This window comes from Ictalurus furcatus, chromosome 8, assembly GCF_023375685.1.
Source record: "Ictalurus furcatus strain D&B chromosome 8, Billie_1.0, whole genome shotgun sequence".
Lineage (NCBI taxonomy): Eukaryota > Metazoa > Chordata > Actinopteri > Siluriformes > Ictaluridae > Ictalurus > Ictalurus furcatus.
In genome coordinates, this window is record NC_071262.1 from 6,319,767 (window position 1) to 6,337,801 (window position 18,035).

Sequence of the window (18,035 nt, forward strand, 5' to 3'; positions counted from 1 at the left end):
CTAGCTATGTAATTGTCTGTGTTCCAGTGAGATTAGATTCTTTTTTTGTTTTTGCATTTTGAGTCAGGAGTTGCCCCATTACTATATATTTACACTCCAAAAAAAACCCTGCAACATGTAATGAACAAAAATAACATGCCTTAAGTCCTTCAATGACAAACAGAGAAGATAAACATGGGTATGGTATGCTGTATGGGTACGGTATGTTGTATTCTTATCTCAGTCCTAAAAACAAGAGGAAGAAACTTGTTTCAAGGTTTAGAAATTCCTAGCAGTGGAAACACTCCGAAACAAAAAAAACAAAAAAATCCATAATGGCATGTTAAGCTTACAACAAAAACAGTTAAATCATGTTGCACGCCCACAGAAACAGAAAATAATCTGTCTTTTCACATGAACAGACTTGGTACAGACAAGGAAGACAGACAAAGCAAAAAGGAAAGGGGGGGGAAAGGGGGGGGGACTTTTCTTTTTCGGAATCCTCAAGGGGCACCAGCAGTTTTCTGAATCTGCTCTTTCAGTATGAGGATACTCTGCCTCTGCTCAGGGGGAAGCATGGCGATCTGTTCTGGAGTCAGCTGGAGTACCTGCATAATTAGAGCAGCCTGGAAAAATACATGACAGTGTTGCTATCAGTTATACTAACAAGGAGAAATAAATAACAGTACATTCCCACTGTCTTCGTAACCAGCAGCTGGATGCTTTCGGGGCTACTCGACATAAAACAGGCAAGTTGTAAAGTGTATGTGTATTTCTAAGTTAGCACTGTGCCCGAGTGAAATGGGGTTTAAAATATCCTGGCTATACTAAAGCTTGGGTACACAATATGTGCAAAAGTACATGGACTCCTGACCACACCCATACGTGCCCATTCCAAAATCATGGGCTTTAACATGGAGTCGGTCCCTGCTTCACAATTAAAACAGCCTCCACTCCTCTGGGAAGGCTTTCCACTAGATTTTGGAATGTAGCTGTGGGGATTTGCTCATTCAGCTACAAAAGCATTAGTGACATCAGGCACTAATGTCAGGTGAGGAGCCCTGGTGCACAGTTGGGGTTCCCATTCACCTCAAAGGTGTTCAGTGGGGTTCAATCAGGGCTCTGTGCAGGACACTTGAATTCTTCCATTACAACCTTGGAAAACCATGTCTTCATGAAGCTTGCTTTGTGCACAGGGGCACAGTCATGCTGGAACAGGTTTGGGCCTCTTAGCTCCAGTAAACAGAAATCGTAATTGCAAACACATGCAAAGACATTCTACATAATTGTGTGCTTCTAACTTTGTGGGAACAATTTGGGGAAAGCCGACACATGGGTGTGATGGTTAGGTGTCTACATACATTTGTCCATATAGTGGATTTTTGTTTATCTTTTTTAAAAGTATAGCTGCAGTCTCCTTCTGTGGTTCAAAAATTGTATTGCAAGCTACTTACAACGGTTGCACTCTAAGGCTCTTTGTTGAGCTAATTAATCACAGTTGCAAAAGTCAATACACATTCAGAAAAAAATTCAGAGCTACATTCCAAACCACATAAAGTAGTATACCTCAATAGCAAAGGAGATTAATGGTGTACTTAAAAACTATTTAGTATGGCATTACACTGTTTGGGACATACTGTAGTCCAAGTATTCATGACTGAGGATCTAGTAAATGCTGCTGGTTTCTCAATATTATAGAAGCATTATGAGAATAAATAGCTTGCTGCCGTCTAATCTTTAGCTAGATAAAATACAGCATAGCGACCCAACATAATTTTTTTTAATTAACACACTTTGTCGAGTACTAGATAACCAAAAGTAATCTCAAACCTATACTCAAATAAGCATTTGTATGTACAACACTTACCTTTTCATGATCTTGAGAGGACACCTCAGGTGCAGGACCCTGTGGAAGCAAGTACATATTTTTTTTAAATCAACAAAGATTGTTTTTTACAAAATGAAAATACTGAATCCATCAATAAACATAGTATGAAACAGATTTGAGGCATACAGGTCGGGCAGATGGGGGAGCATTTGATGGAATTGCGTGAGAAGGAGCACCCTGCATTCCACCTGCTACAGGAACCCTCTGGCCTGCCACAGGACCCCGAGTTTCTACAGCTCGAGGATCACGGCCTGGAGGAATTGGGGCTTTAAAAAAAAATGTAAAAAAAAAGTTACATATGAAAACATTAAATATACACAATTGCTTGTTTCTTTGGTCACACAAAGACCACCACATGGTACCCATCATGTTATTATGTACCTCTAGAGTCCATGGGTGGACCACGCTGATCCATCATAGGGCCTCTGGGCTCTCCCAACATGGGCGCTCCTCTCATGTCATGAGGTCCACGCATGTCTGGAGGGGCCATATGCATGGGTGGCCCCTGGTGCGGTGGAGGGCCTCCTATATAACCACGGCTGCAGGCACACACAGACACACAAGGATATGACCAATATAATATTTGTTGATAAATAAAAAACAACTGATATAAAGTACATATAAACTTTGCGGTGGTGGAATCTAACTAGGTACATTTACTCAAGCATCGAGTACAAAAGTACAAATTTGAGGTACTTGTACTTTACTTGAGTACTTCCATTTTATTCAACTATATACTTCTACTCCACTGCATCACAGGGACAAATACTGTACTTTTTTTTTTTTTTACACCATTAAATTTTTCTGACAGCTTTAGTTACTAGTTACTTTTCAGATTATACACTTTCATACCCTTCCTATCCAGTGAAAACTGTGTACCTCCAAATGTGGTGATTTTGAAAGTTTGTGATAAACCGAAGGGTTAAGTGTTGTTTATGGATTGAGAAAATTGTCCTACTTCTTAAATCAAATAAACTATTTAAAACCCTCTTGGATTGGCTGGAAAATGCGTTCTCACCAAACTGAAAACAGGGCTGTTTTTCTGAGCCCATGAAAAGTTGACTTTTTAGAAATATGTGGTTCTCACAGGACAGTGACACTACAAACATATGATCTTATAAAATACGATGCATTGCTGTAGATTAAACTACAAAACAGTATACAAATTAGCTCAACCTTAAACATCTAAATCAATAAAATACAACATATACATTAATGTAGCTGTAATATTAATCCAAATACATCATATTCAAAAGAAAAACACTGACAGGGACCACTTCCTTTTGATACTTTAAGTACATTTTGCTGATAATACTTCGATACTTATGCTTAAGTAATTTGTGAATGCAGGACTTTTACTTGTAGTGGAGAATTTTCATAATGTGGTATTAGTACTTTTACTTAAGTAAGGGGATGCTGTGGGGAGCTAATAACTTACAGAAAGTAATGTTTGTGAAAACATTTGTACAACTGAATTTACTTTAAAAAAAAAAAAAAAATTTAATTATATAGTGCTCATTTCGGGGTTCTACATTCTGTGATTTCATATTATTCGCTTGTTTTAAAGTTTATAAATGAATCATTTTATATTCAGGTTCAAGAGTGTGAAGCTCAACGACATCTCAGTCATCCGTAGCCTGGAGTCCTAGTAAGTACTCTCGCTCTCTGGCTGGCTTCGTGTCTCAAACGAAACACACGCTAGCCCTCATCTTCCCTAATATGGTAGTTCTTGCACGACAGCAAGCTAGTAGGTGGGAATTGGCAAAAGACCAAACTGGCAGAAAATGTGAAAAACCTCTACTCACTGGTAATATCACAGAACATAAAATGATAGGGCCTTACTGAGGTGGTTTTTTTTGTTTGTTTCTTGCAGTTTAATGTCCAACTGTGTTCACAGTCTACTTCAACCAGAGGAGATGCTATACTCACGGCTCCACTACTTCTCCTCCCACGTTTACTAGTGATCCACCTCGTGGATCATTAGGACCATCACCCAGCAGGCCTCTTGGTGGAATCCCCTGAGGTCCTGGAGGGGCTCCTCGCATAGGAGCCCGTGGGTCTACCATGGGCACTATGAAAAAGTCCACATCATTCAAATTAGAGCGCTACTCTTCAGCATGTAATAACTTCAGCATGTAAAAAGGGTGATCCGGAAAAAGTACTGCACAACAAAAAAATACATTGTCATGATAGAGGTATGGATGCGTGTTGCATTTCAGTCTGAAAATGTAAATAAATACTTCAACGAAAAATGTCAAACACATTCTTTAGTGATGTTGCTTATTAGACAAAGGTAGCACAGAATTCTGAATGCAAACTGAAGCTTGTGTTATAACCTCTTCTTTTTATTACTGTTGGTTCCTTCAATTATGAATCATGGGTTAATGCTTCACCGAACACCATGAGCGGGGAAAAAAAAAAACAAACAAAAAAAAAGGTGAAATGAAGTCACATTGGACTAACTGATATGGCTAGCCAGAAAATCATTTCAACATACATTTTTTTTCTTTTATCAACAATTAACAGGTGTCAATATTAGGGCAAGAAGAGAAAATAAAATTTGCATGGAGAAAAAGTAATGCAATGTAACAGCACTGAACAATAAAATGTGCTCAATCAAGTGAACTTCTCATAGTTTTTAAATGAAGCTATGAGCAGCATAGAACCCAGTCCTCTCATCTCTGAGAATACTGAGGTGAGCTGGTGATACCTTGCGGCCGCTCGATAGCAGCCGGCCCAGATGATCCTACAGGAGAGTCCTGAAGGTTTCCTGGGTCAGCATTAGGTAAAGGAAACAGGAAAGGAAACTGAGAAAGTATACAGCACCCCCTGCAGATACTACTCAGGAACAATTCAAGTTGAACTGATGTTGCTCTTGAAATTGCTGCTCTTCAGCAATCCGATACTCATTTAAGAAATTTATTGTAGTATAAATGTTCATCAACTACGAGATTTAAGACTTAGGATGTTAAAGATGTATTGTAGAATCAAGTGAAGATTAATATTTGGATCTAATATCGAATATCATACAGTAAACACACTAGGATGATTGCAATATCAGAGACACTGCACACAGACCTTCTTGAAAGAATTTTTTTTTTAAATAACATGAGCATATCATAAGATAATATTTTCTATAGAGAAAATGCAGCGGGAAAAAAAATTAAAAAGGTCTTAAATTTGATATTTTCATGTTTGAAAAAAAAAAAAAAAAAGAACAACAAAAACATTTTCCATGACTTCTTACTTTTTTAATCCCTTCACTACTGGTCACTAATATTGTCTAATGGTATGTTCAATATAAACTGATTTAATAATATGATGCTAAGAACAAAAAAAGACACAATGTTAAAGATTATAGGAGAACATATGGCAGCATTTTTTTTTAAATGGATTGTCATGCTAGCATTCACATTCTAGCATTAGCGCTCTAAGATTCTAACATTAGCATTGCACTTAAAAAAACAAAAAACTACACATTCTGAAACAATACTAGCAAATACCTAATGATAAGTTTGCTAGTGACAAATTTATTTGAAACCTGAAGACATGTAAACTTATTTTACTGAAACTGTATCTTGTTACTCCATATAAAAAAATGGAATTTGCTAGCATGTGAAATTATTTTGAAAGCTTTTTAGTACATTCCAATGTACTGTTTTGATTGCTTCATGTAACTGAGCTTCATGCATGTGTAAATATGAAATGTTCAATAACATTACCCTTTCAAATCTCATCATAAATCATAAGCGTAATGAGAATTATGCTGGTACAGGTCATTAAAATTAAGCAAATAAATAAGATCAAGTTCACCCACCTGCACCCCTGTCCATAGGAACAGGGCCTCCTTGGGGGATCCCCATCTGAGGCTGCATTCCACCTACAATAAAGAGGCCAGAAGACAGTTTTGACAGAGAACACACAATGTGGGCGCACGCACACACAGCAAAGGGGTAACCAAGTTTACCTCCTGGTCCCAGAGGCCCCGGTCCTGGCATAGGGCCTTGTCCCGGCATTGGCCCCTGTCCTGCCATTGGCCCTGGCACTCCACCGCCCATCTGAGAAGGTGGCATCATCTGGGGAGCACCATTCACATGCATTCCTGGCTGAGACATAAGATTTAAAGCATATTAGTGTTTAGGTTTCTTTAATATATACATCACACCATACAAATGGAAAAAAAACCAAAAAAATATACCAGATAAAATGTTATTCAAAGTATGTACATATCAAAAATATGACTAAACATAACATTTTGAAGCTCTTTAAAATGGTCATGATCATTTCCTGAGATATGTTTTTGGTGTATAACTGACAGGAAAATGTTAATATGCGAAAATGAGAGAAGTGTTCACCATGGCCTGAGGCTGAGACACTGGCGCACTGGGCTGAGCATGAGGCTGGTTAGACACTGGCAAAGGCCCCGACTGGCTGTTTGGGTTTACGGGTGGCACAGAAGCTTGCCGATGAAGCATTTTCTGGAAGGAAAAAAAAAAAACATCATCCCGTCAGCTTTGACGAACATGGAAATAAGGTTATCAATATGAAGGGTAATATGGCAAAATTACACAGACACAATGTGTGATATTTTCATACTACACATTTATTTATTTATTGTTCTTTTAACGCCGTGCAAGCATCAGTGGCTATTTTCATGGTAAGATCAAAGTAGGTAAAGCAGGGCATTCCAGTAATTCTTACAGCATTACATCAATAAAATCTTACAACATTTCAGCAGTGTCAATAACAGCAGCTATATAAGGTCCTTCACTTTAATACTTCTAAACATGTACTTTCTGAGTAAAAATCTTTCCTAGTATTGTTAAGAGCAGGACAGTCCACTAGTGTGTGTTTAACAGTCATTCTTGTTTTACAGGAATCACATGTTGGAGGTTCAGTAGGAAAGCATGTGTAAGTCTTGAGTGTCGAATACGGCATCTTGTGTATATGGTCTGATCGCGTCTGGATTCAAAGGGGAAATTAAGGAATAGTCTTTTGTTTATAACAGGGTTTATTTCGTGTAGTTTGTAATGAATGCACTGGACCCATTCCATTTGCCACTTTGAGATGCATGAGTTTATTATTAGTATAAGCTCTGATGGTGGGATTTGACAATCTGTAATTCTCAACTTGAGGGGTTCCTTAGCAGCAATGTCTGCCTGTTCGTTGTCAGACAGCCCCATATAGCGTGGTATCCAGCCAAAAAGGATGCTGAAAGAATCCACTTTAACTAGGAGGCTGGCATTTATTGGAGGTTTGGTCTTTAGGGATTCGAGTGCTTGGAGGGAAGATTTTGAGTCCGTACAGATTAAAAAGTGTCGTTTTTGTGTGCTCCCTATCTGCTCTAGGCCTAGGAGCAAATCATGGGCCTCAGCTGTGAAAATTGAGGTTTGTCCAGGAATATGAATACCATGTCCCTGTTGTCTGAATGCTACTGCTGCAGACACACTATTGTCCCTCCTAGATCCGTCTTCTATATACGGGTTTGTGAAGTGGGAAACGGCATCTTATGTCCAAGAACTGTTGCTTATATTCATTTGAGTGGGTCACCATCTTCTTACGTTGGGTCAGATCCATTATAATGTTTGGTTTCTTCTAGGGCTGCAACTAACGATTATTCTCATAATCGATTAGTTAGCCGATTATGTTTTCAATTAATCGGATGGGGGCAAACATTCAGTACCATTTTTTCATTTATTTAAAATAAAATCCACAAACTGAGTGTTACAAATATAAACTTCAAACTAAAACTTTACACAACTGTTTGTCCAATTATATAAGACTGAAAAGAACCCAATACACACAGACACACACCAGAATATATATTATTCATTTAGGACTGTAGTTTAATTCAGTGCTTTTTGTGCATTCATAAAAAGTAATGCATAAATACTACTAGTATTTATCCTAGCATCCAGCCTTAGAGGACTTGGAGGTCGCACACTTTCTTCCTCAGTCACTTGATGATTACACGTCTGTCTGATGGAGACTGAGGTCATGTTGGGTATAAAAGGTAATGCTACGTTAAACAAGAAATATATTTTCGTTGACTGTAGGTATCTGTTAAAGCTACCGGCATCCCATTACATGCGTATGACACCATGTGCCATCGACTAGGAAGCAGCTCATACTTCCGGTTAGTAAAAAAAAAAAAACCCTAGTGTTCCATTTGAGACGATACTACCTTTCTAAAATTCATACACTAGACGGTAGAGTGTACAGTACGTCATTTGGAGCACAACTTAAGTATTTACGCTCCGATGCGTGTTTTTGGAACAGAAGTAACGTAAACGCACCTCGTGCAGACCAACTATTCGGTAATGAGATTCGTTGACAACGAACAGTATGTTGGGTCTAATGAGGTTTGTAATACTGTTGATTTTTATGCTAAAAAGGGTGACTGACAGGATGCTTCCTTGTGGCACCCCTAGTTCTTGCGTGTGTATGGTTCACATGGTGCTTCCAATTCGGACACGAAAGTGTCTGTTACATAGAAAGTTGGCATACAACCATTCCATATAAATGTTTCCAGTCTTATAAGGTGGTCCAAGGTGCATTTTCCTTTTCTGAAACCACATTAGTTGCTGATCTTATGGTCTGTCTCCAGTATCCACACAAGAAGATTATTTATCATTCTTTCCATGGTTTTACAGAGGAGCTATAGAGCGATAACGGTTTGGGTCGGTATGATCTTTGCCTGGTTTGGGTATGGGTATGATTATTGCCTCTTTCCAGCAGGATGGTACATCTCCTGACTTCCAAATGGTATTAAAGCTTTCCAGGAGGATCGATAACGTGCTTCGGGGTAAGTGTTTTGAAAACTGCTAATGAATTTTGACCTGTCCAAACAGCAGTATCGTTAGGGCAGTTTACAGCTTTTAGGAGTTCCTCCATTGTAAAAGGTTCCATGGTATCAGAAAGGAAGTTAAGAGGGATTTGTTCCCGTTGTGTCCAGATCATTTGAACTCAGGGCAGCAGTTCTCCACCCAAGAATTTCTCTGCTAACTTGTCAGCAATTTCTTGTTTTGTAGTTAGAGAGCCTTGATTCTTGATGTGTTGTATTTGGGTTCCGCCTTCCTTGCCTTTCATCTTTTGGATCATGTCCCATATTCTCTTTGTTGGCGTTTGTGAGGTTAAACTTAAATTATATCTTTTTCAGCAATGTCTCTTTGCTTCATTAATAATTTTTTGTGCTTTTGCTCTGCTGATTTTGAATTTGATAAGATTTTCCGTTGTGGGATGTTTGTTAAAAATCCTCTGTCTTTAATAGCTATCTTCAATAGCTTTTTTGCAATTTTCCTCAAACCATGGGTTAGTTCTAAAAATGTGGCATTGTTTATGTTTTTGGAACTGATTCTTCTTCCATTTTGATGAGCGTCAGTGAAGCTCTTAATTGGGTCTTGACTTCCTGGATATGAGTGACTGAAGAGAGTACCAATTAGGTTTCTTTAAATGCCATCTTGGAGTTCTTTGTTGGAATTCCACTTCAGTAAACTTTATTGTCAGAGGAAAGTGGTCACTCCCACATAGGTCATCCCATACTTTCCAAGAGAAATCTAGTAGTATTCCAGGCTCACAAATAGTAAGATCTATAGCAGAATAAGTTCCATGTCCTGGGTGTAAATAAATGTAGGAGCCATCATTTAATAGGCACAAATCATTATTAGAAATGAACTCCTTGATTTTTTAACAGTTTGGTTTGGTATGGCTGCCACTCCATAAAGGACTGTGACTGTTAAAATTGCCCATGAGCAGGTATGGGGATGGCAACTGATTAGCCAGTTTGTCCAGGTCGTATTGTACTACAGAGGCATCAGTGGGTATGTAAATCGAGCACAAGATAATAGCTTTATGGAGGGTTAAACGTTGAGCAGCAGCTTGTAGATTTGTATCTACTGGGATATAACTGAATTATGTCACTCCTTACCAATATGGCTGATCCACCTAGTGGACGTTGTATATTTCGGCCAGGCACATTAAATGTTATGTAGGGTTTTTTTTTAAAGAGAAGTGGCTATTTGGAGCCAGATGAGTCCATCGAAGACAAAAGGCAGTAGGAGTAAAGATAGCTGTTAAGTGCTGTAACTCAGAAAAATAAATAAAACTCTTATGCCACGACAGTTCCACTGGACGATATTATAACTCATTATTAGCTAGGTAGAACAAGTACATTCCCTTTGCTTCTGCATTTAGGAGATAGGCTACGACTACGAGAAGTTGTGTTTTCTGTCATTTCAATTGGTTGTTTTTGCACCATGTGTCTTCTTCCCTCTTGAGCTCTGATTATCTTCAGCTGATGTACTCTGATCTTCAGTAACTTGAAAGTGCTTTGCCATCAGTTGGCATTGGGTGCTTTGAGTCTTATTTTTAGGTGGAGCAGAGCTTTTGTTGATTTGTTGTGGTTTTTCATTATTCACCCAAGTGAAATCTGACACTCGACAGTGCCCATGGTAGGTTTGATCACAAATGCATATGATTTCCTTGAATTAAATGGTGATGATTTATCAACCATTTTACGTACTTCTGTGAAGCTCACCCTTTCAGTACATTTTACTCTTTGGATCTCTTTTTCCTTGATCCAAACTGGGCAGTATTTTGATGAAGCTGGGTGATCTGCTGAGCAGCTGCTGCATTTCAGTGATCTTGTACAGGCTGATTCATGTTTTTCTTCTGCACATATGTAGCAGATGGGCTTATTTTTACAGCCAGTGGAGCCATGTCCAAATTTTTGGCAGTTAAAATATCTCAGAGGGCTTGGGATGAAAATACTGACGGGTACACTTACGTATCCTAATTGAATCCTCTCCGGTTGTTGAGGTTTACTGAACGTTAGGATACAAGTGCCTGTTTTGATGACCTGGTCCTCTTTTTTGATCAGGATTCTTTTTACATTTGTTATACCTTCTTGTGTCAATTCAGATGCTATTTCAGTCTCATCCATATCCAGGAGTTCAAATTACTCCTTTACTGCAGTTTAGCGATGGATGGTGATAGGCCTTAAAAGAGACATTTGCCAACATATTTGCACACATCAGATTAACGGCATGGATTTTCCTGGAGCACTCTACCAGTATCTGTCCAGTCCGTAACTTTTTCACATCTTACACTGTGCCAGTCTTTTTGTATTGCAAAAGGGGATAGCTTCGTGAGGGGCATGTCAGGCAGTAGAGATTCCAAAAGTATACATCTCCACCAGTTCTCAGTTTAGGAGGGGGTACGCACAGCCAGTATCAGAGTTTTCATCAAGGTTTTGATCCAGCATCCTTCGTTTAGGGATTTTTTGTGAGAGAGAGCAAGAGCCATATTTATGTTACTTAGTTTCATCACTCCTGCTCCTACCCGCCTCGGAGCCCAACAAGGGGATGCACAGAGAACCATAAGTTCATATTACCCAATTGACCCTAAGCCAACACCCTCCAGGGCAAGACTTGCCTAGCTGATCAACTGGACCGGGCCCTTCCAACCACCAGTCTATGTGAAGTCTAAGCCAAAGCACTGTGTTGGACCTAAGGTAGCCTCAGCTACCCACATTCCTCAAGTACCAGGACCTCTTCCTCCACAGTCACGGGTTGCAACTCACAGCAAACAAATCACCCCATTTGTCGCCTCTTATGAGCAAGTGGGTGCTGGGGACCTATTCTGCCCGGGTCCCCTCAGGGGTTTAAGGGTTGCTAATAAGTTGGACTTTTACATTCCAAAACAGCAACATTGACATTTTAAGAATTTTTTTTCGATAATTCAAATAAACAAGATAAAAAAAATGGAACAAGTAATTTATATTATAATAATGTACGTTACCATTTCTCTACGTGTATGATGCATTCTGTTAGATGGACCACAGAGCACATCTTGTTACATACGAGTTAGTGTTTTCACCTTTATCTTCACATCACTCCATTGATCTTATTATTAAAAAACATTTTTGAAATATGTTTACATTAGTCTCCTAATAGAACTCATATATGCTTCTAAAAGTCTCACCAAGGCAATCTCAGGGTCTACGATCCTCATGACGACCTGAGCCTGCAGCAGTGCATAGGCTAGCTGTGGATTCTGCAGGAGCATGTTCCTAGCCTCCTGAGGACTGTTCTGCACACACAGCTAGAGAACAAAGAAATGTAGAGTGATAAACTTGTTTTCTACACATAGGTGATGCTAAGGCAGTGCACCCAGGTTTATCATCAAGTTCCCAAGTATGTCATGACCAAAAAAAATTGCAGCACTTTTTACTACTGCACAAGAACTATAATTTCATGCTTTAATGTGTATTAAAAATTACAAACTACATAAACTGGGATAAATTCACAAACTACATAACTGGGAGATAGCTCATGAACCGTAGTTCATGCTGGTGAACCATATGGCTCTATACTAACAGCATCAATGACAAATATGTTTTGGTTGAATGGCTGCATTTCTCTCTCAGAGTGAAAGTAAGCACGAGACACTGAGATTGTGGCTGCCCACGCTCTCAAACACAGCCAAGTATTCAAACACAACACTTATCAGACAACATTTTACATATACACGCACACACACACGCTTTCTGGGGCTCAATAAACGAAGGTGAAGTTCGAAGACACAACTAGAGATTTCATTAACTGATACATACACTAGTGAAAATCAAAAAACGTCAAGACATCATGTAATGACCAAACTTTTACTGATTTGTTCTTGTACTCACTTTCATCTGTTTCATAAGCTCAAACATCTGCTCTGGTGGCAGGCTAGCCACAGCTCTGCTAATGGACTCAGGGGCCTCCTCAGCTGGGCAGCTGTCTCCATACGGTGACTCAATGATGGGAGCTCCAGTGCCCAAACCTCAGGGGAAAGGCAGGCACAGAGTATACAATTCTTGATCATTTTAAATCAATCAAATGAAATAAAAAAAATAAAAAAATCAGATCACTGGGGAACACAAATGATTCCAGAAAGCAAACTCACTCTTGAGCTCTTCTTTGTTTTTCTCGCTGGCGGCATTGTCCACACGCAGAGCTCGGCCACTGAACTCTCGACCATTGAGGTTGCGCATGGCACTGAGTGCGGTTTCCTGGTCCTGGTACTCACAGAAGCCATAACCTTTTGGTTTTCCTGTTTCTCTGTCATATACCAACCTACAATTCCAGTATTTTTAGTCCTGTGAATACTTCACATAAACTCACAATCCATACTGCATCTGGTCTGATGATCATACCTGAAACTGACAACAAGTCCAACTTCTGAGAAGATGTCTTTCAGCTGCTCTTCTGTTGCTTCATACGGGATATTCCCCACTAGGACACAAAGCCATGTGGTCAATGTTTGTAGTTAAAAACACATGGCATCATCATACAGCTGAACACCTCTCTCTCTTTCGTTTACATATACACATACATACATACATACATACACATACGTATACATACATACACATACGTATACATACATACACATACGTATACATACATACATACACATACATACATACACATAGGTATACATACACACGTACACATACGTATACATACATACGTATACATACATATAGGTATACATACATATACACATACATATACATACACATACGTACATACACATAGGTATACATACACACGTACACATACGTATACATACATACATATACATACATATAGGTATACATACATATACACACATACGTATACATACATACACATACGTGTACATACACGTATACATACATACACATACGTACACATACGTATACGTATGTATGTACGTATGTACACATACGTATGTACACATACGTATACATACATACACATACGTATACGTACATATACTTATACATACATATACACATACGTATACATACATACGTATACGTACATATACACATACATATACATACACATACGTATACACATACGTATACATACATACACATACGTATACATACGTATACACATACGTGTACATACACGTATACATACACACACATACGTATACATACGTATACGTATGTACACATACGTATACATACATACACATACGTATACATACATATACTTATACATACATATACACATACGTATACATACATACGTATACGTGCATATACGTATACATACACGTCGTATACATACATACATACACGTATACATACATACATACGTATACACATACGTATACATACATACACACATACGTATACATACATACACATACTTACATATACTTATACATACATATACACATACGTATACATACATATGTATACGTGCATATACGTATACATACACGTCGTATACATACATACATATACGTATACATACATACATACGTATACACATACGTATACATACATATACACATACGTATACATACATACATACACATACATACACACACACACATATGTGTACATACATACATATACACATACGTATACATACATATACATACATATACACATACGTATACATACATACATATACGTATACATACATATACACATACGTATACATACATACATACACATACGTATACATACATACATATACGTATACATACATATACATACGTATACATACATATACACATACGTATACATACATACATACATATACACATATGTATATGTACGTATACATACACACACACATATGTATACATACATACATATACGTATACATACATACGTATACGGATACATATATACGTATACGTATACATACATACGTATACGTATACATACGTATACATACACGTATACATACATACACATACGTATGTATGTACATACATACACATACGTATACATACACACATATACGTATACATACATATACACATACGTATACATACACATACGTATACATACACACATACACATACGTATACATACACACATACACATACGTATACATACACATACGTATACATACATATATATACGTATACATACGTACATATACGTATACATGAGTGTACATACACGTATACATACATACACGTATACATACATACACATACGTATGTATGTACGTATGTACACATACGTATACATACATATACACACGTATACATACACATCATATACATACATACATATACATATACATACATATACACACGTATACATACACATCATATACATACATACATATACATATACATACATATACATACATATACACATACGTATACATACACATACGTATACATACATACATATACGTATACATACATACATATACGTATACGTATACATACACGTATACATACATACACGTATACATACATACACATACGTATGTACGTATGTACACATACGTATACATACATATACACATGTATACATACACATCGTATACATACATACACATACGTATACATACGTACATATACGTATACATACGTATACATACGTGTACATACACGTATACATACATACACGTATACATACATACACATACGTATGTATGTACGTATGTACACATACGTATACATACATATACACACGTATACATACACATCGTATACATACATACACATACGTATACATACATACGTATACATATACGTATACACATACGTATACACATACGTATACATACATATACGTATACATACACATACGTATACGTACGTACGTATACACATACGTATACATACACATACGTATACGTACATACGTATACATACACACGTATGTACACATACGTATACATACATATACACATACGTATACATATACATATACACATACATACGTATACGTACATACGTGTATACATACACATACGTATGTACACATACGTATACATACATATACACATATGTATACATACATATACACATACGTATACATACATACACATACATACGTATACACATACGTATACATACATACACGTATACATATACATATGTATACATACATACACATACGTATACATACGTATACATACATACACATACATACGTATACACATACGTATACATACATACATATACATACGTATACGTATACATACATACACGTATACATATACATACGTATACATACATACACATACGTATACACATACGTATACATACATACACATACGTATACATACGTATACATATACGTACATACGTATACATACACATACGTATACATACACATACGTATGTACACATACGTATACATACATATACACATACGTATACACATACGTATACATACATACACATACGTATACATACATACACATACGTATACACATACGTATACATACATATACACATACGTATACATACATATACACGTACGTATAAATACATATACACATACGTATACATACATATACACATACGTATACATACATACACATGCATACGTATACACATACGTATACATACATACACGTATACATATACATACGTATACATACATACACATACGTATACATACACATACGTATACACATACGTATACATACATACATACATACACGTATACATACATACACATACGTATACATACATACACATACGTATACATACACATACGCATACATACATACACATACGCATACATACATACACATACGTATACATACGTATACATACATACACATACGTATACATACATACACATACGTATACACATACGTATACATACATATACACATACGTATACATACATATACACATATGTATACATACATATACACGTACGTATACATACATATACACATACGTATACATACATACACATACATACGTATACACATACGTATACATACATACACGTATACATATACATACGTATACATACATACACATACATACACATACGTATACACATACGTATACATACATACATACACATACATACGTATACATACGTATACATACATATACACATACGTATACATACATATACACATACGTATACATACATATACACATACGTATACATACATACACATACATACGTATACACATGCGTATACATACATACATACACATACGTATACATATACATACATATACATATACGTACATACGTATACATACACATACGTATACATACACATACGTATGTACACATACGTATACATACATATACACATACGTATACATACGTATACACATACGTATACACATACGTATACATACATACACATACGTATACATACGTATACATACACATACGTATGTACACATACGTATACATACGTATACACATACGTATACATACATACACATACGTATACATACATACACATACGTATACATACATACACATACGTATACACATACGTATACATACATACACATACGTATACATACATACACATACGTATACACATACGTATACATACATACACATACGTATACATACATACACATATGTATACATACATACACATACGTATACACACGTATACATATATACATATACGTATACACACATACGTATACATACATATACACATACGTATACATACGTATACACATACGTATACACATACGTATACATACATACACATACGTATACATACGTATACATACACATACGTATGTACACATACGTATACATACGTATACACATACGTATACATACGTATACACATACGTATACATACATACACATACGTATACATACATACACATACGTATACATACATACACATACGTATACATACATACACATATGTATACATACATACACATACGTATACACACGTATACACACGTATACATACATACATACATATACGTATACACATACGTATACATACATATACATACATATACACATACATACACGTATACATACATATACACATACGTATACATACACATATGTATACATACATACACATACGTATACACACGTATACACACGTATACACATACGTATACATACATACATATACGTATACATACATACATATACGTATACACATACGTATACATACATATACATACATATACACATACATACACGTATACATACATATACACATACGTATACATACATATACACATACGTATACATACATATACACATACATACGTATACACATACGTATACATACACATACGTATACATACATACACATACGTATACACATACGTATACACATACATACACATACGTATACACATACATACACATACGTATACATACATACACATACGTATACACATA

General features: G+C 36.7%; 1 protein-coding gene across 2 annotated transcripts in view; it reads right to left on the minus strand.

The window, feature by feature from the left end:
* Positions 1-66: 66 nt before the first annotated feature.
* cstf2 (cleavage stimulation factor, 3' pre-RNA, subunit 2) overlaps positions 67-18,035 on the minus strand; it is a 22,152-nt gene continuing 4,183 nt past the window's right edge. Inside the window, exons 2-14 of one of the 2 annotated variants that reach the window (XM_053630423.1) lie at positions 13,062-13,140; positions 12,812-12,981; positions 12,552-12,688; positions 11,849-11,968; positions 6,223-6,345; positions 5,835-5,973; positions 5,685-5,747; positions 4,578-4,637; positions 3,797-3,938; positions 2,249-2,406; positions 1,994-2,133; positions 1,847-1,885; positions 67-605 (exon numbers count right to left, since the gene is read on the minus strand). In XM_053630423.1, the coding sequence (XP_053486398.1) occupies positions 483-605; positions 1,847-1,885; positions 1,994-2,133; positions 2,249-2,406; positions 3,797-3,938; positions 4,578-4,637; positions 5,685-5,747; positions 5,835-5,973; positions 6,223-6,345; positions 11,849-11,968; positions 12,552-12,688; positions 12,812-12,981; positions 13,062-13,140 (1,493 nt within the window). In that variant the 3' untranslated portion in view covers positions 67-482. The remainder of the gene's footprint in view (positions 606-1,846; positions 1,886-1,993; positions 2,134-2,248; positions 2,407-3,796; positions 3,939-4,577; positions 4,638-5,684; positions 5,748-5,834; positions 5,974-6,222; positions 6,346-11,848; positions 11,969-12,551; positions 12,689-12,811; positions 12,982-13,061; positions 13,141-18,035) is intronic. The other variant, XM_053630424.1, reaches the window with a different exon arrangement.